The 25,105-nt window shown below is 53.4% G+C and overlaps 1 protein-coding gene across 1 annotated transcript in view; it reads right to left on the reverse strand.

Moving 5' to 3' along the window:
* The window catches only part of PRPF6 (pre-mRNA processing factor 6), a 36,474-nt gene that overhangs the window by 4,171 nt on the left and 7,198 nt on the right, over positions 1-25,105 (reverse strand). Inside the window, exons 7-17 of the mRNA XM_019753440.3 lie at positions 21,456-21,550; positions 20,841-20,997; positions 19,868-20,030; positions 14,694-14,812; positions 13,620-13,838; positions 7,504-7,626; positions 4,224-4,345; positions 2,614-2,752; positions 1,293-1,412; positions 787-963; positions 112-245 (exon numbers count right to left, since the gene is read on the reverse strand). Coding sequence (XP_019608999.1) covers positions 112-245; positions 787-963; positions 1,293-1,412; positions 2,614-2,752; positions 4,224-4,345; positions 7,504-7,626; positions 13,620-13,838; positions 14,694-14,812; positions 19,868-20,030; positions 20,841-20,997; positions 21,456-21,550 — 1,568 coding nt within the window. The remainder of the gene's footprint in view (positions 1-111; positions 246-786; positions 964-1,292; positions 1,413-2,613; positions 2,753-4,223; positions 4,346-7,503; positions 7,627-13,619; positions 13,839-14,693; positions 14,813-19,867; positions 20,031-20,840; positions 20,998-21,455; positions 21,551-25,105) is intronic.

Genomic DNA, 25,105 nt, shown 5'->3' on the forward strand with positions numbered 1-25,105 from the left:
AAGCAGCACCTGCCACTCTTCTCCTTGAGCCTGAGCTGAAATGCCGCACCAGCAACTCCTCGTGAGCACCTGCGTGAGGACAGCCCGAGGGTGAGCTGGGCCAGGACTCACCACAGGTCGGGGTTCTTAGGGTTCTTCAGGCGAGACTTCTCCAAAATGGCCCGGGCTCGGGTCAGCTGCCCAATCTTCTCCTCCAGCCGGGAAAGCAGAAGCCACAGGGGTGTGGAGTGGGGACATTTCTTCAACTGTGGCAGCAAAGACAAGGAAGAGACAGAGGCTTGGCTGGAGCCTGGAACTGTGACAGCTGCGGCCGGCTCCTGAGCCAGCAGAGTCCAGGCTGCCTATGTCCATGGAGACCCACTCACTTCATGTCTGGGTTGGGAGTTTTATGTACATGCTGTGCTGTGCATATGCGTGTGCGGGGTGTGTACCCCATGCTGTGCACATGCGCGTGCAGAGGTGTGTGGATCCCAGGCAGTGCACATGTGTGGGGTGTGTGTACCCCATGCTGTGCACATGTACGTACAGTATATGTGTGCATGTGCCTGCTGTGCTGTTCACATGCGTGTACAGGCTATGTGTGTGCACGCTGTGCTGTGCACGTGTGTGCAGGGTGTGCACACGGCAGCCTATACAGTACAGGTGCCCTAACCTGGCTGCTGCATGCAGCATACACAACTCTGAGGGACCCTGGGAGACCGCATGTGGAGACAGCCGCAGCACCCAGAAGGGGCAGCACAGGCCCCGCCCCGCCCGCCCCCGTCACCCTTGAGGGCCCAGGCTCACCCCTTGGCTGTAGGCTTCCCGCGCCTTCTCCGCCAGCCCCTCCTGCTCCTCCATCTGCCCTTTCATCATCCACAGCTTCGGGAAATCCTCGTAGTGCCGCAGCGCCTCCTCGCACAGCTCCTGGGCGGCCCCGATGCTCCCCAGCACCCACTCGAGCTTCACGGACTTCATGAACACCTGGGAGCAGGCACGCCGTCAGCACCCTTGCTGCGGCGTGGGCCCAGCTGCTAGCACTGGGCTGGGCTGGGCTGGTACCTGCATGGCACATGCTCAAGGCCACGCGACAGGTGACCTTCCACGCTGTTTATCCTGCTGTACTTTTACATGCTTGGTAAGCTAGTGGGACAAGGTGGGGTGCACACACGAGGACACTTCAAAGTGGAGCTTGAGCAAATGAGCTCAGAGCACCTTGGCTTTGGTTTCTGTCCCCATCCCTCCCTCCCCCCGCTCCCCACCACACTGGAATGGCCCCTGTGGCCCCGTGCAGCCTGGGCGTTTCTGCTCACCCGGGCGGTGGGGGCGCTGCTCCGAGCCTTGGCCAGCAGCCTCCGGGCCCGCTCATACTCGTTGTTCTCGGACTCCAGCTTCACGGCGGCCAGCCAGATCTCCTCGCTGTTGGGATTGGCCTAGGGGAGCACAGAGCCGTCAGGACGAGCTCAGAACGAGGCGGTCAGGGCAGATCACATGTCATCCTAGCAGCGGGCCTGGGAGCCGAGCACCGCCAGGGCTGACAGACAGCAGAGCAGAGTCCGGCCCAAGCATGCCGACCTTCCTGAACACCAGCCAGCCCGCTCACTGCTACGGGCACGAAGCCTCTTAGGCACTCAGAAACAACGCCAGCCGTTGCATAGCCCTCCTCTCCGGGACCCCCCAAGCCTGTGCAGCCTCTCAAAGCCGGAGCGGGTTGCTGCCACCCTACCCACATGGACCCGCCAGACCCAAACTGCTTCTCCCACTCCTGTGACAAGGGACTGATCACCCCAGTGTGTCCATGTGGGCCGGATGGAAGGATGCCCAGGAATCACTGACACTGTGGAGGGGATGCCCGAGGGTCAGGACTCGGCCACGTATAAGCCAGAGTCCAGCAGACAGGTGGGCAGGGCCCTTGCAGCCTCCTGAGAAGCAGCTGCACAGTGAGAGGCAGCAGTGCCCAGGCAGCTGGTGGGCACTCAGAGAGGGGCAGTGCCCTCAAACACAGCAGAGAGAAAATGCTAGTTCCAGGTCAGTCCCTCACACAGAATGCATTCAAGTGACAGGCTTTGCTGTGCAGGCCTGGGTTACAACAACAGATTAGCATTCACACAGCACTCCCCAGTTTGTACAGAGTATGCTGCAAAATCCTGACACCCATACTGTCAAACAGTATGAGGATGTTATATGTGACAATAAAAATAAGATACTTGCAAAGCTCATGACATCAGCCACAATAAGCCTGGCTGGGTGCAGCTGTTTGAACGTAACTCCGCCCATCTATGGGGCTCACATGTGACCCCTGCATGTCCCCATGCTCAGGGCAGGGGCACAGAGCTTCTTCTTCCAAGGACTGTACAGCCTAACTTCTGTTCGGAGCACGGCTGTCACTCGCTCCTGGGCTCCATCCCTCCCAGAGATGCCACCTGTCTGTCCTGTGTTCTGTGTTCTGGTACATTCAGCCTGTGGTCACACTGTGTGGCCGACCAAGAAGTAGGTGTCCACAGGCTGTTCTCAGGCCAGGAGAGCACCGGCGTCCCCTGCACGTCCCCTCTCGGGCCGGCCCCCACCAGTGGACAGGGGAGGGTCTGGACAGGAGCGTGCACACCGGCGCTCTCGGGCTCGGGCCACCCTCACCTGGAAGGCCAGGGCCAGGATGCTCCTCGCCGCAGGCACGTCCCCTGCCAGCCACTTGGACTTGGCGCCCATGAGCCACAGCACCTCCGCTTTGGGGCAGTGGGCCACGGCCCTCTGCAGCAGCGCCTCCAGGGACTCCCTGCAAGACAGAGGCCCGGTCACCAGCAGAGCACACGGGCACTCGCAGCCGTGGCGTGTGCGCTGCAAAGACAGTTACTGCTCCAAAGTTCGACACCGTAAATGATTTACCAGGTTTTACGATGGGGAGAGAGTGGGGAAATCGTCCCTCTCCACAAAGGCTCTAGCACCAACCACTGAAGAGGGTGCTACAAAGCAGAGCATTGTTTAACAGCAGAGCTTAGAGACCCTTGTACAGCGTGTGTCCTGGAGGGAGCGATAACGTCACGGTCTGGGTGACAGGAGAGGCCTTTTCATCTTTAACCACAGATCCGCTGATAAAGATTACGACCCTAGTCTATCCTTTGGAATCTAGAGACACTGTCTTACTGGCAGAAAGTTATCTCAGGTCACCACTGAGCAAGAAGACCTCCAGCCAGGGTCTCAGGTGTGAAGCCCCCAGACCTCGCACGCCCACCACCTGTCACACAGTGGCACACATGACCTCCTCGGGCCTCAGCAGCAAGACAAAGCGAGTGCAGGGAACTGAAGCCAGTCCGAGGGAAGCCTGACAGCACCTACCCTGCTTCCCAGACAACCTGGAGCCCAGGCCCCCAGCACTTGGCCCCTCATCACACCGGGAGTCGGCCGGATGGGAGGGGCGCCAGCGATGGAGGCAGGGGCCTGACCAGTCCCTGCACCCAGGGCCCACGGCCGCATGCCACTGAAGCTACGGCTGGTAGGAGGCTCTGCTCCAGACTTGTACGGGGAGAGCCAGCACATCATCGCAAAATGTTCCCAAAAGAGTTAACGTCAAAGCACCAGCCAGCTGGTGGGAGCGAGGAGGGGACCCGAGCTTCAGCAACACACGCGGGAAGACACCCTGAAAAGACTGAGGTTAAACACTACAAAAGAGAAGGAGTTAGGGCTCAAGGTTCCCAGCTGTGGCCTGGTGATTGGCAAGGCTGGTTCCCAGCCAGAACAGGGCGGCAGAGGGCCCGATGCCCGGGTCGGCCACTGAACGCCAGAAATTGCAACACCTAATCTAATCAGCAGTCCCCGCCAATAAGACAGACCCGAAAGGTTTTTCCAATTAAAGGGCACAATTAGAGAAAATTGTCAAGGACCTCCTCGGAGCACAAACCCAGCCCAAGCCAAAGCCAGCGCAGCTTAAATGAAAACAGGCCTGCCTGGGCCCAGATGCCACGCCGCCCACACCAGCATGGGGGCTCCACAGGGGTGCCAGGCCCTGCCCAGCACCCCACGGGCTCAGCTGCAGGCACTTCCCATGGGCAGTGACTCCTCAGTTTCCAACTAGAGAACAGTGACAAGCTTATGGCAAAAGGAACCATAAGGTCAGCTCCTGCTGCCAGGTCCCATGTGCCACTGAAGCTCTGCCCCTCACCAGAGGGCTGCACGGAAGCAGAAGCTCCTCCCCTCCCTACAGAGGGCTGCAGGAAAGGTAGGCGCTGGCCTGCCTGCGGGAATCGTACCTGGTGCCGTGGTTCTTCTCGAAGTAGGCGGCCCGCAGCCACACGCTCTTCTTGCTGGGGAACACTTGCAGGGCATAGGCGTAGATGGCTCGTGCGCACTCCAGGGCATTGTGGGCCACACACTAGAGCGGAGACAGGCGTGAGACAGTGCTGGCCTCCAACAGGAGGCATGAGTACGACACAGCGCTGGCCTCCCCAGTGACAGCGTCTGCCAGAAACCACATACGGGGTGATCCAAGGAGTAGCACAACTCAGGAGGGAAATCCCAGGAGACACATGCACCACAACAGGAGCACAGGGGCCTGAGACAGGCTGTCAGCCAGCCCTCCACAAAGGACGGGAGCGGGCACAGAGGGCATGGGCTGCAGGTGAGCGGGGAGGGCACGATGGTGACCACGCCACGCACTTTGGTTCCTTTTCTAAAATCAGGTGTAGTGTGTAGTCAGAAAAACTGCACTCCTTGGAAACCTGTACACACAGTTCAATACAAAGGAGAGAAAGGAGAGCCGTCTGTTCAAACAGAACTACCGCAAACCCTTCCACTTTCTTGAGGTATCTGTCCTTACTCAAAAGAGACTTTGTTCCCTGGCTAGTGCCAAGCAGCAGGACAAGAAAGCCAGCCACTCTTTGCAGTGACAACCTGTGTGGATGGCCCGTCCCCCAGACACTCACTGGAACACAGCCCCACATGAGACAAAGGCCACTGCCCACCACAGACGTCAGTGCTGGATGCTCCCTGACGGCCCACAGGACCTACTGCCTGCCTCACCCTACCACACTCTGAAAATCCTCTCGCACCAAGAAGGGGTTTGAGTCTTGAGGTGAGTGAAAGGCCATCAGGAAGTATGTCAGGAACAAAGATTTGCAACTGCGAAGTAAACATGGCGTACAATGGAGCAGGGAGGGCACCTGGGCCACCCAAGGCCACTTCGCAGATGGACAGCTGCCTTCTCAGAGAAGATCACTGACAAGCCTCCCGGTGGGCAAGGACCACCAGCATGGAAATGGGCGTGCAGGGATAACAGCAGCAAGGATGCAGGTCCGTCCTCCTCCTGGGTCACGTGGCCCCATGAGTCAACCACCACAGGAACCAGGACGGGCCCTGCCTCAGGCACGTCCTGACCAGGAGCATCCAGGAAGTGAGGGAGGACACCAGCTGAATATCAGATCCCTGTGCCCCTCTCTGTGACTCTGACCAAGGTCCTTGAGGCCAGTTACTCAGCCTTTCGGGATCAAGTGACAGCGACCCAGGGTCTCAGGTGTTGGTGGGCTGGGCCGGCCAGTGCCTGGGTGGTGAGAGCACAAAAATGACGTGGGTCTCACTCAGAATTACAAAAAGCTCTTTAAAGGACAACCGCTTACTGGCTTACTCCAGGACGTGTGTAAGAGAGGGCAAGGAGAGGAAACCTGAGATGGCTTGTGGTCTCTGCTCCCACATGTGTCACCCGCAGGGGGATGCCCCTCCCCCCAAGGCCTCCAGCACTGTCACAAGCGTAAGGAAAGAAGACAGAGGCGAGTATCTAAATGCAATCAGAGTAAAAAGAGGCTCAGCAACCAGGGCCCAGAGTCTCTTGCCTGTTTAGGGATCTTCTTCCAATACAGAGCCCGTGTGGATACTTATTGAGTTATTCCTCCTATTTGTCTACATTGCAAATATTACGCACTAAAGAGCTATTACAAAACCGTGTCAGTTGGCCAGTCTTTGATGCCGACAAAGCAGGCGTGCACAGGCCGTCTGCAGGCTGTGCAGCCTGGCGTGAGGGGCCGCAAGCTCCTAGAGCAGAGAGGGGCCGGTCTCTGACGGGAGGGGGGGCAAGGGGGCTTTCTATCACTGTTCAACTCCTACTGCTAAACTCGAATAAAATGCAGAAGCAGGGTTTAGAAAATCAGCATTTGGCAAATGCTGTGGCAATAACTGATACAAGCCAAAAACATTGTTAATAGGCCCACAAACTAGTAGGCCAAAGTCTGGTGAGCAGCGGGGTATTTACAGCCTCAAAGTGTCTCCCCACAAAAAAGCCCCTTAATTAAAAGGGAAAAATAGCAGCCTTCCAGGGAGAAATCTGTCAGATGCCATCTGAGCTGGTCCATCGACGGGCACATGTGTGTGACAGGACAGCCCACGGGGACGACACAACCCGACTGGGAACATGTGGAGGCCAGGGAAGGGGCTCCACAGAACCACTGGCCTGTACTCCTCACAAACGCCAGACTCCTGGGAACCAGAGATAGACCAGAGCTCTCCTCCAGACCATCCAGGCCATGGAGGCCCGAGGACGTGACCCTGGGCAGCTACTCAACCAGAACACAGCTGGGTTTTTCCTTTCGCTAAAAGGACACGCTGGTGAAATCTAAATAAGGTCTCCACGTTACGTAACAACGCTGCACCAACAGTGATTTCCTGATTTTGCTGTGGTTGCGTAAGAGAATGTCCTCTTTTAAAGAAATGCACACTGAAGTATTTAGAGGTAAAGAGCTATGACACGTGCACTGACTCAAACGGTTCAGAAAACAAGGAGTGTATGTGTGCGTGTACATGCCTGGAGAATGAAAAAGCAAATGTGGTAAGACGGGTTAATTTGGGGAATCTGGGTGAAAGGCATATACCATGTTTCCTCGAAAATAAGACCTAGCCGGACTATCAGCTCTAATGCATCTTTTGGAGTAAAAATTATAAGACCTGGTGTTATATTATGTTATATTATACCCAATCTTATATTATATAAGGCCTGGTCTTATAATATATTAAAAGGAGACCGGGTCTTATATAAATCTTTGCTCCAAAAGACGCATTAGAGCTGATGGTCCAGCTAGGTTTTATTTTGAGGGAAACACGGTTAAGAATTCTTTGAACAGTTTTGCAACTTTTCTTTAAGTCTAAAATTATTTCAAAATAAGCTAGAAAAGGAGGGTCACATTTAAGGGATTAAACACCTTAACACCTTAAAGGTCTCTATCAACTTGACCCCATGATCTCTTCTCTGGAAACCTATTCTAAGGACATAATCTCAAAGTGGGCAAAAGCTCCGTATACAAATGTTTTCTGCAGTACAATTTATAACAGAAAGCGACTGAGGGCGGGGGCAGCCCAGACCCAGAGGCAAGCAGCTGGGGCCCAGAGAGCCTGGTCCTGGAGTCCGAGCCAGCCCCAGAGCTGGCCGATCAGTCAGCAGCCCTTCCCGTAAACCTGGCTTAGGAAACTGCATTCCTTATAATGGGAACTATGTGCCCCCCACCGGCCTGCTCTGAGGTGCCCGCTGGTGCCCATTAGCCCACTCACACTGTCAGCATCTTCCATCCAGGTGTGCTTCCGGTCCTCCTCCTCGATCCCGATGCCAATCACGGCACGCATGACCGCCTGGCAGGTGGCCACACTCCCAGCCTTATCACACTCCTCGGCATCCTGAAAGAGGGACACAAAACTGCATTTGCAGCACAGAGCTGGACGGTGACCTCGAGTAGGTGGTGTGGGCTCCGAGGGTTCTGATGCCTTAGAGACCCTGTGTCCTGCTTGCACAAAGGCTGAACAACACCTGCTCAACAAACATCACATAAGCACCTACTGTGCGCAGAGTGCTACATGGGCAACTCTGTCTGTAAGAGGCTTCTACGCTCAAGACACTTCCAAAGTAGCTGGAGTGAAAGACAAGTTCACGACACTTGAGTCTGCTGGTTGGGAAGTAACACTCCAACCACACAGACATACCTGTGAGGGCAAAGCAGAGCCCTGCAGAGGTGGTGAGACAGAAAGCTGGGGGACGGACCATCACGAGGGCCGTCCATAGGGCAGGTGGGCAGCCAGAGCAGCACTGACATCTCCTGCCGTCAACTAGGACAGGACCCACAATGCACCAGGCATGAAACACACAGTTCTCCAAACGTAAATCGAAACATCTAAGAAGAAACTCAAAGCCATTCTTATCTTATCAGCAACATCGAAGGGTGTGCCGACACACTCACGAGGCAAAGGTGGGGACATGGGCCTTTGTTCGTGGCTGAGGAGCACATGTGGACAACCTGCACGGAGGGTATGGCGCGTTCTCTAGCACACGGGAGGCACATGCTGGCTGAGCAGGCCCACTCTCAGGGACTCGCTCGGTGTGAGGCGGCCCGAGTGTCGGACGCGGGCAGCGCTCCTGCGGAAGAGCAGGTGTGAGGCGTGGGCCAGGGCGGTGGGCATGGCACAGGGGGCGGCTGCACGAGGGGCCCCAGGCCTTCCCTGGGTGTGACACAAGCACAGCGCAGCAGCCCTCATAGAGCCCCGAGGGGCCCTGCGAGCAGCGGAGAAGTGTCCCAAAGGGACCATCTGACCACCACGTGGACCTCAGCAGGGAGGTGCGTTAGGACGGTGGCGAGCCGACGGCGGCAGTGGGTGAGACGCACGTGGGGGGAAGGAATCAGTAACCTCGAGGCGGAGACAGCCACACGGCCTGCTGATGTACGAAGGCTGAGGACGAGCCAGTTTGGGGGCAGAGCAGAGATGCACTGGGGACACTTCAGGCTATAGTGCCGTCACACGTTCCAGGGGGACAGGGCAGCAGGGGTGTGAGTTCAGGGCTGCAGGGAACGCCCAAAGCACAGTCCGCATTTGGGGGTTCCTGGCATGTAAAAAACATTCTTATCAACAGGTGTAATGAAATCACCAGAGGTACGCACAGAAAAGCCTTGGAGAGGGGCTTTGGGCTGAGCCACCAAGTTATTTCGAATGTGAGAAGGGAGGGCAAACCAGCAAAGGAGCAGCAAGAGAGACCGACAAGACGACGACGAGGTGTGTGAGCGCATGTCACTGATCCCGGTGAGGGTGGCTGGATGTGGGAGGCTCCCAGGTCTGTGGTGGTGCCGTGCGGTCAGCGCCTCCTGTACCGGGTTCCACACAGAGTGGGAAGTGGGAAGGCAAGGATTACAGGACATTTAGTAGAGTCTGGAACATAGTAGGTGCTCAATAAATGGTGACTTACTCAAGAAGCAAAACACCCCAAAGTCTTAACACTCTTCGCAGACGTCCTGAAAAACTTAAGCATTAACCTTAAAATGACTGAATGCTACGCTGGCATCCATTCAGACCCTTTGCATTCCATTCCGGTGTAAGCGCAGTAGCAAAAAAGAAACTTTAAGGAAAGCTTGCAATGAATGAAGCTCTAGCTCACGCTGTATTTTCTGCACACTGGCACAGTCTCCATGAAGGGGCTGCAGGGGTGGCCTGAGAGCTGCCAAGGGGACAGGGCACTTGCCATCACCCTTGCTGACAAGACGGAAATACAGGCTGGCAGAACGAACTTGCTAAGTGCACCCCAAAGGAAGCTCAGGGGTGGGAATCAGTGCAGAAAGACCTTTCTAGGGGGACAGAAGGGGCTCTTCCTCAGCTCCGTTCTGTCCTACGGTCACTGGGCTCAGAAGCAGTGCAGCGAGCCCCATGGAATGCAGTCAGCCACCGAAAAGCTCCGAGGATCAGAGGAAGCACTACCGCTGCCAGCCAAGGTCCCCCCTCCTAAAATAGGCAAAGAAACCAGACAAAATTTATGAAAGAGTGGTTGTCAAGACACTGGATATGGTTGACAGGGCCGAGAGAACTGAAACACAGAAACAGTCAAGGGGAGCCCACATCTGCCCAGCTCACTGCCTGGGAGAGTTAACAGGCCCAGTGCAGGGAAAGGGCCCCAGGAGGGGCGGGTGGAGAAGGTGGTGCTGACAGCTCCAGAAGACCAAGGAGCACAGAGACCCTGGCATCTGTTCCACAGAGGGTCCCCCGTGAGTCTTCACTGAACACCAACCAATGCACGAGGGCTGGAAAGAGCCCGTCGCAAGGATTGCGAGAACAACCTTCAAGGCCGCCAGGGACAGTGCCAGACTGGAAACCCCCAGGGGACACAGGCCACTGGGCAGAGTACATAGACCGGTCCCATCTCCACAGGGGAGGTGGCCCTTGACTGGCCCCAACCTATTACGTCTTGAGTTCGGCCTAGCAAAGTGTCAAAGCAAGACCCAAAGGACCAAAATGTCTCCAGGAACAGAATTGCATTCAACGCAGAAATCCAGAATGTTCACAGGAATGCAGAAATATCCAGCACCCAACAAGGGAGAATTCACAGCGCCTGGCAACAAATCAAAGATTACCAGGCATGAAAGAAACAGGAAAATACAACTTACAATGAGGGGAAAAAATATCTATCAGAACAACCCAGAACGGACACAGATGTTGGAAGCAGCAGACGAGGACAGAGACAACTGCTGTACCCGCACTGCACATGTTCAATGTCAAGTAGAGACATAAAATACGAGAAAGAAAATTTGACAAGACCAAAATTAAATTCCTAGAAATGAAAACTCAAAGATCTGAGAAGAAAAACACCCTAGATGAGATAAATAGATCAGACATTACAGAAGAAAAAATTGTTGAAACGTAAGCACAAAGCACTAGAAGCCACCTAAAATGAAAACTGAGAGAGAAAAAAAAGAATAATTAAAAAAAGTGAAAAGAGTAAGGGGGATCAAATATATGGTGATGGAAGGAGAACTGACTCTGGGTGGTGAACACACAATGGGATTAATAGATGATGTAATACAGAATTGTACACCTGAAATCTATGTAATTTTACTAACAATTGTCACCCCAATAAATTTAAAAAATAAATTAAAAAAAAAAAAGTGACAGGGCATCAATGAGATGTGCGAGCTGACACCACGCTCAATGGAAGAGTAGACAACCCCCCGACCAGGAATAAGCCCAGGGCATGGCTCGCTGCACTTCTGCTCACCATCTCCTGGAAGACCTACCAGGGCGATTCGGCAAGAAATAAAAGGCATCCAGGCTGGAAAAGAGGAAGTAAAACAATATTTGCAGATGACATGATTTTACATATAGGAAACTGTAAAGAATCCACTAAAACTGTTACAATTTCATAAATGATTTCAGCACAGTCATAGGACGCAAGCTCAGTATTGAAAAAATCAATTGTGTTTCTATATGTTAACAACCAACAATCTGAAAATAAAATTAAGAAAAAAATTCCACTTATAATAGTACCAAAAATAATAAAATACTCTGGAATAGATAAAATAAAAGAAATGCAATACCAGTGCTCTGAAATGTTGCTGAAAAAACTAAAGACCTAAGTCGGTGGAAAGACCCCCAAGCTCACAGATAGGAAGGCTAAGGAAGGACTCAGTGCAATCGCTATCGAAATGCCGCTGGCTGCTTTGCAGACAATGACGAGCCGACACTGGAAAACGCCAAGGACCAAGCACGGCTACAACAATCTTGTGAAGAACAAAGGACTCCCACTTCCTGATTTCAAAGCTTCCGGAGTTCGGAACCGTATGGTGCTAGCATGCAGGCGGAAGTCCAGTCCAGTGAAATACAACTCGAGTCTAGAAATAACCCCCTGCATTTATCATCAACTGGACCTCCAGCACGGCGGCGACCGTGCACTGGGGAAAGGCACCGCGGTGCGGCAACAATTGGGCGTCCCTATGTAAAGAATGAGGCTAACGCTTCGCTTACACCACATACAAAAATGACTCAAATAAATGCAAATAGACCAAAATGTAAGACCTGAAACAACACAAATCTTAGAAAACACAGAAGTAAATCTTCATGACCTTGGGCCAGGGAAGGTTTCTAAAGACATGAAACCTACAGCATGAGCAACAACAGAAAGAATTAGGTAAGTTGGACTACATCAAAATTAAACACATTTGTGCTCCAATCAATCCAATCAAGAAAGTTAAAGACAAGACACAGAACGGGAGCAAATATTTGCAAATCATGTGACCTGGTGACTGACTTGTATCCAGAATGTATGTGTAAGGAACTCTTATAATTCAATACAACCCAAAAACACATAATAAGCAAAAACAAAAAGATAAATAACTCAATCTTAGAATGGGCAAAAACCCTCACACATCCATGCTACAACACAGATGTACATGACAACATCTCATGGAGAGAGAACCAGTCACAAAGGACCACACAGTGTGATTCACCTCTGAGTATACTAAAAACCACTGAACCGTACACTTTATGTATGGAAATTTTATGGAATGTTCCTTATAGCTTAATAATCTATCAAAATGAAACGGAAAGAATAATTTAAAAAGTGAACAGCTCAAAGTGCATGAGCTGTGGGACAACTTCAAGGGGCCTGACGATTGTGTGATTGTACCTGAAGGGGGAGGCAGGTAGTTGAAGAGGCAGTAGACACACATTTTGCAAATCTGATGAATTCTATAAATCCACAGATCCAAAAAGCTGAACAAACTCTACATACAAGAGAAAAAAATCTATACCAAGGCATATTACAAACTGCTCAAAACCATAAGAAAAACACCTTGAAAATAGCTAGAAGTTCTTAAAATTTAAAAAAAGGAAAGCAACCACGTACAATAGAGGGGAACGAAGATGAGGACGGCAGATGCCTCCCTGGAAGTGAAGCATGTGAGAAGACAGGGAGCAATGTCTCTAAAATACTGCAAGAAAAAGTAGCCAACCTGGAATTCTCTACCCAGAGAAAGTACCTTCCAGAAACAAAGATGACATCTTCTGCAGACGTGCAGAAGCTGGAGGAATGCACCATCAGCAGGCCTGCACTCTAAGAAAAGTTAGAGAAGGTCCTTCTGGCAGGAGGGTCATACCAGCAGGAAACGTGGGTCCACACAAAGGAAAGAGCGAAACACTAAAGAAATAAAGGCCCAATCTAGAGGTTAAATTTTAGAGAGATGTGAGGCCTTGCACCCAAGGTTTTTCAAAAAAATGGCACAAGAGGCCCTCTGGCTTAACACCACCCTGTCACAGAGCCATGCTGGTATTCAGAAGGGCTCCCTGGAAGCAGTAACTGCAGAGTGGCTGTACCCGTCCCCTGGACCAGCTCAGTGCAGCGGCGGGGCAGCGAGCGGATGGTCTGGGCTGCCCCGTGGGCCCCTCCAGTGGGACTAGCAGGCCGGCAGGAGAAAGCGCCCTCACCCAGCTGACTGCCACCCAGGCTGGGCCCCAGAAGATGAGCCCTGCAGGGCAGGCAGGAGAGGGCACCCAGGTAAGTAAGGGCGGTTAGCTCTTCAGACACACACCAGCTGCAGTCCACAGCGAAGGGAAGGCTAAGACAGGGAGGAATGGAGAGGCCACGAGGCCGTGTCACTCCCTTTAGGTCATGTTACTTCTGGTCACCCAGTGGTGCTGGTGCCACATGGCCACACACTGAGCAATCTTCAGTGCCCACCGTGGGTCCTCAGGGTTCTGACACTGTAAAAAGCTGTGATGGGATCACATCAAGAAGCCTGGGCCCGCTTCCTCGCCGATGTAGGAGCTCTCAGGCACCACCCGGCAGCCCCAGCCTGCGAGAGACCCCTGCATACAAGACACCGGACACCTGACCGCCACTGGGGGTCCCGCCACGACTGTACCTGGATCCACTGCTCGCGGTTGATCTCCACGCCGTTGGCCCGCAGAGAGGTGATGGCGCGCTCAATGATCTTCTCCACCATCTGCGTGTTGCCGTTGGCCTCCTCCAGCTTGGCAGCTGTGGTCCAGATGTGCCGGTCAGTGGGGATGTTCTCACGGGCCTTATTCAGCACCTTGCGGGCGTTCTCATAGGTCTCCAGCCTGGCCAGGGCGAGCCAGAGCTGCACGGAGAGAAGAGCGGGAAGAAGGGGGATCCAACACCGTCCGCCCCACGGCACTGCCCCAAAATTCTAAGAGCTCTGCAGGGTCATCTGAACAGCCCAGGAACGTGACAGCAGCACTTGTCACCTGATCTGATAACCGTTCAGTCATGCTTCTGACTTATTTAGTGACTCTCTGGTTAACATGAAAAGGTGACAGATTCTCGGTTGTGCGTTCCAGACACTGGTTAAGAAGTGTGCCAGACGCATTCCGGGAGCTGGGACAGAAGGTGACCAGGGTGTGGAGCTGCCTTCACAAGCTAAGTGGTGACATGGGTGTTTAGCTTCCTGGAGTTCTCACACCCCAGCTGTGGATTCTGCAATATTTCATCACCAACAACGTGTATGGGCTCTATTTATTTTTATACAAACAAATGAAGATTAATTTCATTTGGAGAATTTCACAATACCCTTTAGGATAATTAAAGACACACTGGCTATCATAAAAACAAGACTAAAAATCACTGAACAGAAGGTTGTGAACCAGAATGTTTCAAATGGAAGCCATCCAACTAGTGTTGAGGCCAAGAGCCAACCTCACGCTGGGCTGGCAGGAAGACACGTGGGCATCTGCTCTCCCCCTCTGCCTTCAGGTGCAAACTCGGGGCTGACTCAGGACTGGCTCCGAAAGGCAGAGCTGCACACAGAGCCCTGCAGCGGGCAGACGAGCTGAGCTCCTGCACTGCACTTCCGCCAGGGGCACTCTGAACGGCCGACGGCCCACTCTGCCTGGCGTCTGCGGGACAGGGCAGAATCCTGTGGGTCAGCACCCAGCAGATGCATGTGGTGGGGCAGTGGACGACAGCGGGGACTCACCTCCACGCTGGTGGGGCAGCACTCCACCGCCCGGCTCAGCATGATTCTGGCGTCTTCAGGCTCTTCCAGCTCGACGGCCGCCTTCCACAGGCGAACTGAGTTGGGGACATGCTCCAGGGCTGGGAGAGGTCAAACCAGAAGCCAGGTCACAATGAGGGGCCTGAAGGCGGACGCCTCTGTCACCGAGGATGCTGCTGCCAGCAGGCGCGGGTGGCCTGGCCCCGGTGACAGGCAGGACTGCAGAGCTGCCTTTCTATGGGTCTTCTCAGGTCTGGACCCCAGCAGACGGGTGCATCCCTCTACCCCCATTTGCAGGTGAAAATCAATGTTAGGACACAGCAGTGCAGACAAGAAAGCACTCAGCATGCAGGACGGTGGCCAGGCTGAGTGAGAGGGAGCACGCAGAGAGCTCAGCAGATGGCAGGACCGACCATGGGGTCTGTGTTCACCCGGCCCCCAAGAAGGCGGGAGGCACAGGCCTGGCCAGCAGCACAGAGGGACATCAGGCAACGGGACAGGCTCCCGGAGAGGCTACGATGTCAGGCAGTCCGGAAACTTCCAAACTTTTCTCTCATTGGACGCAGTCTGCCCGAAAGCCCCAAATAAAGAAGCCTGCAGGCAGTGTGAGCAGAGGGGCGGGCAAGGCCCAGCGCCCAGTTGGCCCTGGCAGGGGTGACGGTGACACCTCTAGGACCACAGGCAGGCTACCAGAACACATCTGTGCATCTTCCAAAGGAGCCCTAGTTTCTACAAAGCCCGTGGGCTGACTGTGTGGGAACAGACGTAAGACTGATGCAGCAGAATCTGCAGACCCCCCCCCGTTTCTCACACGCGACTAGGGCACAGACTGGGGCCATTGGCAGGACCTGGACGAAGCCAGGATGTGATGCCCTGTGCCTTCCTCACCAGCAGAAGCAGCGCCCCTCTGTGCATGAGATGGAGCTTCCCTCCTTTACAAGTCCTGTAAAAACGGGGGTGCCCCTGCCCCTCTCCTATGGCTGAATCAGACAGCAGCCCACTCAGGGGTCACAGCACACTGTGCCAGACCCAGGCTTACAGGCAGAAAGCAGCACGTACCCAAGAGGCACAAGGCAAGTGGGGGGGTGGGGAGATACCTCACAAACCCCAGGGGCCCACAGCCCAGGGATCGTGGGGACCTCCCGTCTATGATGAAACACTGGAAGTGCCCTTGGACTAGGGCTGAGTGCCAGGCCGCTGCTTCCACCCACAGGCCCACGATGCCCAGCCTGTGTGCCAGCCACGGTACTGCAAGGAGCCACAGAGCCCTCCAGATCTGTGAATAAAGTGAGTGTCCCAGACAGATACTGAGCACTTGGCCTGGGGACACAAAGTGACAGAGCAACCTCATTTGCCCACCACAGCTGGGCGCTATCAGATGGACCAAGACACAAGATGCGGCAGCAGATGGGACGCACAAAGGTCCACCCACACGGGCTCCTCCCACATGTGACCTGATGACACCCCGCCGAGCTGAGTCCCCGGGCCAACCTCGACCTGTCCCACCTAGAGGGGCCTGGAACGGGTTTGCCCTGCTGCTTGCACCAGTGTCAGGAAACTTACTTCACAGCCAAACCCGGGCAGCAAAGGGCTTGGGCCCTGAGGGTCCCTGGCATTGCTGGTCTGTCACCCAGAACAATGGCTTGGCAAAAAAGCTACCTCCTCATTTGGGAGAGAAACCTAAAGCAACAGAACACAACCTTACTGGAGGCAGGAAGGTGGTGACAGACATCCTCCTGCAGTGGTGGCTCTCACAGCCACAACAGGCAGGTGCGGGAAGAAGCAGGGGTGCCGCCCTCTGGACAGCCTGCTTCCCACCCCCACACCTTGGAGCTCTGCTGCGACAGGTCTCATCCTGAGGGGGACGTGTCCACCAAAGCACACAGCCAGGGCTCCACCCCACAGCAAGCGGGGTGCCCCAGCTCTCTGCCTCCTGGTGTCACTGGAGCAGCCCTGGCTGGCGAGGTGATCCTGACGGCCATGGTGACAAGGGCTTGCTGGCGTGTATGGAGCAGGGAGACGGTGAGTGGAGCCCAGAGTATCCTCAGGCCTGGTTCAGTGCTCTCACCTCCCAGAGCTCAGGGCAATGGGTACAGCCCCAAACACAAGGCCACTGAGGGTGCAGGCCCTCCAGGGCCTTCAGAACAGTCCGGTCACCTGTCCAGGTAAGGACCTGACCTACCAGTAAGGCACAGCAGAGGTCACAGGCAGTGGGAGGAAGTCCCGCCTCCAGCCAGGTGCCAGGCAGAGAAATGGGGAGACCAACCGACACACCTGTCCTGCTTGGGCCCCTTCCCATTCCCTCATGATAATGCACCTCGGGGGGCGAGAGCGTCACGCCAGGTGCGGACTGGCCGGCAGGGTCACTGACTTCACCCAGAGACACCACAATGCCCAGGACTCTGTGTACACTTCTTGGGAGAGAGCAGGGACCCCTCCACTGGGGGCCCGTAGGACTGGAGCTGAAGCCAAGCACCGCTGACCGGTCTGGCTCCTGCCAGGCGCCTCCCAGAGGCCAGCTACTATGCTGTGTTAAGGCCACCTGGAGAAGTGGTGGCAGCAGCCTCTCAGGGACAACCAGACAGGAAGAGCGGTCTGAGCGAGAAATGCCTGTGAGCAGAAGACGGGGCCCCAGTGACCGATGGTGAGGGCCGCTGCAGGCTGCCGCTCTGTATCGGCTAGAGTCTACCAGGTCCGACAATTAAGTTCGCAAACTTGCTGCAACGATGTTGCTCACCTTTTTTTGATATCAGACGGATTATTCATTGTGAATGTCTACAAACTGGACAAACAGTTACTCAAGTTTACTATTTGCAAGTGCTGAAAAGACTGCGTGAAAAGTTAAACGACCTGAACTTTTCGCCAACAATTCACAGCTCTTGCATCACAACAATGCACCAGCTCACGCAGCACTGTCTGTGAGGGAGTTTTTAGCCAGAAAACAAATAACTGTATTGGAACACCCTCCCTACTCACCTGATCTGGCCACCAATGACTTCTTTACCCGAAGAGAAAGGAAATATGGAAAGGAAGATATTTGGATGACATTCAGGACATCAAGGGTAATATGACAACTCTGACGGCCATTCTAGAAAAAGAATTCCTAAATCACTCAGGAGAGTGGACTAGGCACTGGTGTTGGTGCACAGCTTCCCAAGGGAGGACTTCAAAGGTGACCGTCATGATATTCAGCAATGAGGAATGGAGCACTTTTTCTAGGATGAGTTCGCGAACTTAACTGTGTGACCTTGTATGGTTTCGGGGTAAACAAGTCCACTTGCCCGTTAATTAGTAGGGTAACACAGTACCATACCCCTATTGGGGTGAGCTGGGTAGACAGGAAGCAGCCAATGGCCTGGCCTCCAGGGCACAATGCTCACAGGCCCACCTGCGCCTTGCAAATGAGATCACTGCAGCACAGAGGTCAAGCCTAACACCCAGCCTCCTCAGGTCTCAGACTAGCTGCCGAAGCTCCAGTTCTTCCAACGAAGGACTAGGAGACTGCTGCCCAACTGTGACCCAGAGCAGAGTCCACGTGCCAGAGACCTAGGGCTGGCCTGGTGTCCTGACTCACTGACGGAAGTAGCATCATCTTAGTTTTCAAAAATCAAGCAGTGGCTGTCAAGTGTTCACCAAGAGCAATATGGGGCAGCCGCCAGCTTTGTCTCAGGTTCCTGGAAATAGAATGCTGTTTTGGGAAACACGCTGAGGGGAGGTGGGCAGGCCAAAACTAGGACCGGGGCATATGGGCCAAGGCCAGCTGGGGATTCCACATTCTTGCCACCTTAGTGCAGCTTCTCTGCCTGAGAGAAAGAAGAGCCAGGAGGCCCGTTTCCCTCGAGGCTCAGGAAAAAACACTGGGCCCTCCACGGCAGGCCCATCCTCCTGCCGGCTGCCCTCCAAATCTGAAGCCAAGTGGAAATGAAGCCAGGCTATCTGGGGGAGAACAGGGAGCGGCCCCAGAGACGGCCGGCCATTCATCACGCTGTGGCAGGGGAATTCACGAAGCCTTCCCAAGTAAACAGTGCTAACTGCCCAGACTGCAATGTGTTTGTCATTAGACAACTATTTTCCTGGCTGAGACAGGTAAGAAGTTGATTCTATAAACCATGAATGGTGTGCTCTCTCTGCTCCTGGCCTCACTTTGAAAAGACAGGCACTGAACATTTAATGGATAGTGGGCTGATGTCCAGAAAGCAGGCCTAAGACAGGGCAAGACACCAGATGTACACACCAGGCGGGTCCACCCAGCCTCCCCCAAACACAGCAAAGAGTCAGACATTACGTGATCATACCTGTGCGGCCTGATGCCTCACACCCTAAAAAAAAGAGCTGGAACCTGCTCCCTGAAAGCTGCCCCCACACCGCAAAACACGTGTCTAGCCTACGCCACAAGCTCAGGCTTCCTTTAAAAGGCCCAACCCGCACATGTTCCGGACGAAGGCCTGAGCACCAGCTGTCACCCAACTCTGGTGAAGGGAGGGGAGCTGCTCCTTCGGTTGACTCGCAACAATGGGAAACCAGCCAAGTGCCCGCAGAGCTCCACCTTGGCAGTGACACCTGGATGGAGTCAGCTGCCCTGGTGTGCAAGCCGCTCAACGTGCCACGAGCCGATGGCACACACCACCCGGTTTAAAACACCGGGCGAGGCGAGACACTGCCCACTTGCTGCCTTGCAGAGGTTCTAGGAGACGGGAAGGAGCTCACATGCGGCTCTGGCAGGACTTCAAACCAAGTGGCACCGGGCTCCTGTGACAGCAGATGACCAACGCCTACGAGGCTGGCGTGGTGCCGGCCGAGCTCGCCCTTCACATGCTCCATCCCCAGGGCCCAGAGGCGGGCTCTCACTGAGCTCTGCTCTCACCCTGTCCGGGAAAGCTGGGCCATACAGCAACTGGCAGCTCGCTCAAGGTCATGCAGCAGGAGAGGCGAGAGTGAGACCTGGGGCTGCTGGGATCCCCCATGAAGCCCCGGGGCAAACGTAGCCCAGCCAGAAACGGCCTGGATGCCACCGCCCGCTGAACCCCACCAAAAAGCTGGGTGAGGCTGTGGGAAGCTGTACGCTGAGAGCACGGGTACCGCGGGCCAGGCAGCACCCAGGTCACATGGAGCAGGACCTGGGGCACCAGCTCCTACTGGGCTCCAGAGCTGCTCACCTTTCCGGAGAACCCGCTTCTTGGCGCGGATGTCCGTTTCCAGCTCTGCCGCTCTGATGTAAATCCTGACAGACTGTGGGAGGTGACGTACAGCTTGGGCCACCACGGCCTTGGCTGTGTCCCCAGGCTGCAACCTGGCTGCTTCGAGCCAGACGTCTTCACTCTGTGTGGTAAACAGAAAGGACAGTAAGTACACGCGGAGGCTGGGAGCTGCAAGGGAACAGTGGGCACCCTGAGGGCACACTCAGGCTTCGGCACAGGAGGGGCTGGCTCATCAGACCCACAGGGCCCCCGGTTACAAGCAAACAGCCCAGTGCTTAGTCTCTAACTGGCTGCACCAGAGACCCCCTCATCCCGCCAGTGCCTGGGACTGCGGCCACAGCACGTGTACTGGCGTGGAGCACACAGATGACGACGTGAGCTAAGAGCACAGCTTGCCCTGAGGGGTCAGAAGCCAGCCCACAGGCAAGGGCTACACAGATAGCAGGCGGCCAAGTGCGTGCCCGGGGCTCTCGTTGGTGCCTCCTGTCCTGGGGTGAGTCTGCACAGGGCACCTCCCACTGTCCAACATACCCCATCTGGTCACCTAGAGGGCTTCACCGTTCTTTTTAAAACTGGTCTCATCACCCCACCTCCAAAAAAAGTGCTGGAATATTCTCCTAGGGATTAGCATTACCTTCAGGGCTTTTATATGGGGCGGGGCAGGAGAGCTGTCCAGTTGAGTTTAGGTTATGCTGCCATTAAACTGATGGTGAACAGGCCTTCACTCCCAGCGAAGGTGAACAGGGGAGAGCCTCTCCCACGTTTCACTGCTCCCCATGCCGGCACTACTGTCTGTAGCATCGACACCAAAAGGCAGGCAGCTTTCCTCTACCTCCAGTTGACCCCCCAGGTGTCCCGCCTGGGACAGACACCAAAGCCCTGCGGGGAGGCCTCGTGCCATCTGCCAGGACAATGCCCACAGCAGCCTTACCTTGGGGCACATCTCGGTCCCCTTCATAATGAGGTTCCGAGCGACTTGCAGCTTCCCAGTAACCTCTTCCAGGCGGGCTGACGCGATCCAGGCTGGCGGGTGATGAGGGTTTGTCTCCCGAACAGACTTGAGGAGCAGCCGCGCCTTCTTGATGTCACTACAAGGGAGGGACGGTGCACAGGGTCAGGCCAGCGGCTGAGGGTGTGGCCAAGCCCAGGAGGAAGGCGCCACGGCACAGACCCACGCACGAGCTGTCAAGTCCCAAAAGAGGAGTGACTGAACGCTGCAGTCAGCACAGCACCCACACAAACAGGCGCTGAGCACTGAGTCCAAGGTCAGACACATGGGCCGCGATCAGCAATTTTCTGGCTCCGCACACGCACAGACTGGGAATGCCCTTTGTGACACATTTAATGTCCAAATGGATGGGTGCAGGTACATTTTAAAGGGAAATCAATCTGCTCCACACCTGGGGCAATTTTCAGTGAGCAGAGGACTTTACATATTTCTTACAACAGCCATATCCTGTTTTGGCTGCATATTCTTCAAAGAAAATCCAGACCTTTCTAGGCCACCCGAGTCCCACCCGACCCACCAGCTCCACAGAACACTCACTTGATGTCCCCTCCGTGGGTCGGGATCATGGAATTTAAATCTGTCAGGTAGCCTTTGGGGTCGACCACAGTCTGCCCACTCACCGAGTCAGACACCTGTAAGACAGGTAAGTCAAGCTGGTAAGATGGGGCCAGGAACGCCCGACACCAAGTGCTTAGAGGGTCCCTGGAACCCCTTCCCACAGTCCTGACTGCCCGTGGATCCAGAAATGCTAAAGGAGAAAACAATCTACTCAAACAACAGTTTGTGAGGACAATAAACAAATTTCACCTATCTGGAACAAAGATTTACACAAAAAAATTAAACGATAAAAGTCCCACTGAAAAAACTTAACTGAACGTTAAAAAAAGATCTACTTAAGAAGGAGTGAAGGCGGCCAGATGGCTCAGTTGGTTAGAGCACAAGCTCTGAACGACACAGTTGCCGGCTGAATTCCCACATGGGCCAGTGAGCTGTGCCCTCCACAACTAGATTGAAGGACAATGACTTGGAGCTGATGGGCCCTGGAGAAACACACTGTTCCCCAATATTCCCCAATAATAATTTATAAAAAATAAAAAAAAATAAAAAAAAGAATGAGTGAAACCTGGAAAACAAAGTAAATGACCATTCCAACTAATTATTTTTAAATTTGCATATAGTAGTTCATTATATCATTCTCTCCAGTTTCAAGTCTTAAAATTATCATGATAAACAACAACAAAACCCAAGTGAAAAATGGGCCAAAGGTTCTAGCTAAAGCTGCAAGACAAGAAAAGGATGGAAGGGACACAGACTGGGAAGGAAGAAATAAACTGTCTTCACAGGTGACTTGATAGTCTATGTGGAAAATGCAAAAGAATAAAAAAAAACAATCCCGGAACTAATGAGCAATTTCAACAAGGCTCAGGATACAAGGTGAGACACAAGTTAATCACTTTCCTAAATCCAGCAATGAACAATGGAATCTGAAATTAAAAACACAGCATCACTTGTACTAGCACCCCCAAATGTGAAATGCTCAAGTGTACGTAATCTAACGAATACAAGACCTATATGAAGAAAACTATAAAACCGATGAACAAAACCAAAAGAGCACTAAAGATGGAGAGACAGCCCATGTTCACAGAGAGGAAGAATCAGCATTGTCAAGATGTCCGTTCTTCCCAACCCGATCTGAAGATTCAAGGCAATGCTGTCAGGCCCCAGCCGGTCACTGTGCGGACCTGGACAGACGGACTCTGACCGTCACACGGAGAGCAAGCAGAAGACCCAGCACGGCTGACACTACTGAAAGGCAGGAGCCAGTCGGAGGACCGACGCCCCGGGCTTCAGGCTCAGTCTGAAGCTGCAGTAACCGAGACACCGCGGTGCTGGTGAAAGAACAGGCAAAGACTGACATTTATGACAGACGGTAACCAGACGGGAGTCAGGAGGGCCTGTGGGAGGAGCTCTCACACCCTGTTGGTCAGAACCGGCAGGAAGAACTCCCTGTTTACAACAGAGCTCCAGGGTTCTACCAGCCCCGCCCTCCACTTCTCTTCCCCCCTATAAAAAGGCCTTCCTGCTTCTTCCTGCGGAGGTCTGCACATGTGGCACACACCAGATTGCAATCCTTTCTCCTGAGTTAAGTCCCTTTGGTGATGGAAGACAGGGAGGAAGCTTAAATGCACATGACTAAGCGAGAGAAGCCAATCTGAAAGGGCCTCATACTGTGTGATTCCAACTACATGACCTGGGAAAGACAAAACCAAGGAGACAGTGCAAGATGAGTGGGTTCCAGGGGGTGGGGAAGGGAGGGATGGACAGGGAAGCACAGGGGACTCTCAGGGCAGAACTACTCTGTGTGCGACACTAAACACACAGACTGTATAACTCCAAGGGTGAAACCTGGTGCAAACTATGGGTCTGGAGGATGACGTGTAAACACAGCATCAGTGTGACATATGTCCCACCTGCAGGGGATGGTGATAATGGAGACTGTGCGTGTGTGGGAACAGAGGGCACATGGGAACTCCCTGTACCTTCTTCTCAGTTTTGCTGTGAATCTAAAACTGCTTTTAAAATGTCCTAAAAGATAAGGAACAAAGTACTTGAATAGACATATCTCCGTGAAGACATACAACTGGCCAATAAGTCCATGAAAAGAGGCTCACCGTCACTGATCAGAAATGCAATAAAAAACACTGATACCACTTCACGTCCATTACGAGGGTTGTTATTTAAAAAAGTTTTTAAATACCAAATGTTGGCGAGGGTGTGCCAAGATAGAAATCTTTGTGCAGCTTGTCTGCTGGAAACGTAAATGATGCAGCTGCTGTGGAAAACAGTATGGGGCCCCTCAAAAACGGAAACACAGAATTCCCACGTGACCCAGCAATTCCGCTTCTTGGTGCGTACCCAAAAGAACTGGGAGCAGGGACCTGACTAGCTATGAGTGCACCCAGGCTCACAGCAGGATGCTGACGGCACCTGAAGGGTGAAGCAAACCCAGTGCCCAGTGATGGATCAACAGGGACTCAAAACGTGGTCCATACATGCATTAGAAAGGAGGACATCCCGACACAGGCTACAGCATGGATGACCCTGGGGACAGGATGCCAAGTGCAACATGCTAGTCACTGAAGGACAAACCCTGGGCGACTCCACTCACAGGAGGTCCCGAGGAACTCAATTCGCAGACAAAGAATGCAAGTTACCAGGTGCCAGTGGACGGGAAATGGGGGGCTGGTGTTTAGTGGACACAGCATGTCAGTCTGGGAAATGAGAAAGTTCGGGAGGTGACAGCGGTGACGGCTGCACAACGTGCTGAGTGTCACCGAACCGGACATTTGAAAATGGCTAAAACAGTAAGTTTTAGCTTCCATATTTTTCACCCCCCAAAATTACCGTGATAAAGTTTTTCTTAAAGAAAATATTTGTATATTCCACACACAAGTCTGAAAAAGAAACAACAAACTAGAGAAGAAATACACGGAGCGTAACAGAAACGATCACTGTGTTAGCACAAGCTTAAGAGGGAAGTGTGCAGACGTCAACACAAGGGCCAGGGACTAGCACACAGGAAAGACGCCCAACTTCACCTCTGATAATGCACAGCAAATGGAGGCTTGTTGAAGGGGAGGCTGTCCTCCCCGGCTGGCTAAGACGCACCACGACCGGCGCTGCCAACGTGCTCACACAGGCATGTGCTGCCGAGTGGGAAATGCCATGTGTTTGAGAGACAGTTTGGTATTTAGTGAAAACAGGCCGATCTGACAATTCCACTGAAAAGATACCATAAAAACGTTTACGTAAATGTGCAAAGATGGAAGCACACATTCATCAAAACATGGTTTGTGATGGCAAAAAAGACAGAAATAACCCCAAACGTCTATCAGTCAGAGACTAAATCATGACAATGAACTACTCTCCAATATAAAGTAGGTACATGTCTAGCGCCATGAAAACATGTGGTTTTTAAAGTCTGTACGCTACTAGTTTTCATAAAACATTTGCTTACCATAAAAAGTATAGCAAAATCAATTAAAATGTAAGTTTTAATTACATTTTAAATTAAAAATATAGCAAGATCAATTAAAATGTAAGTTTCCAGTGTACCAAAGTGTAATGGTTGAAGAGCTCCCTGTACCATTTTCTCCACATCTAAGTAAGTGTGAGATTTTTCCTTA

This window comes from Rhinolophus sinicus, chromosome 13 (genome assembly GCF_057876585.1).
Source record: "Rhinolophus sinicus isolate RSI-liver-muscle chromosome 13, RSI-T2T, whole genome shotgun sequence".
Taxonomy (NCBI): domain Eukaryota; kingdom Metazoa; phylum Chordata; class Mammalia; order Chiroptera; family Rhinolophidae; genus Rhinolophus; species Rhinolophus sinicus.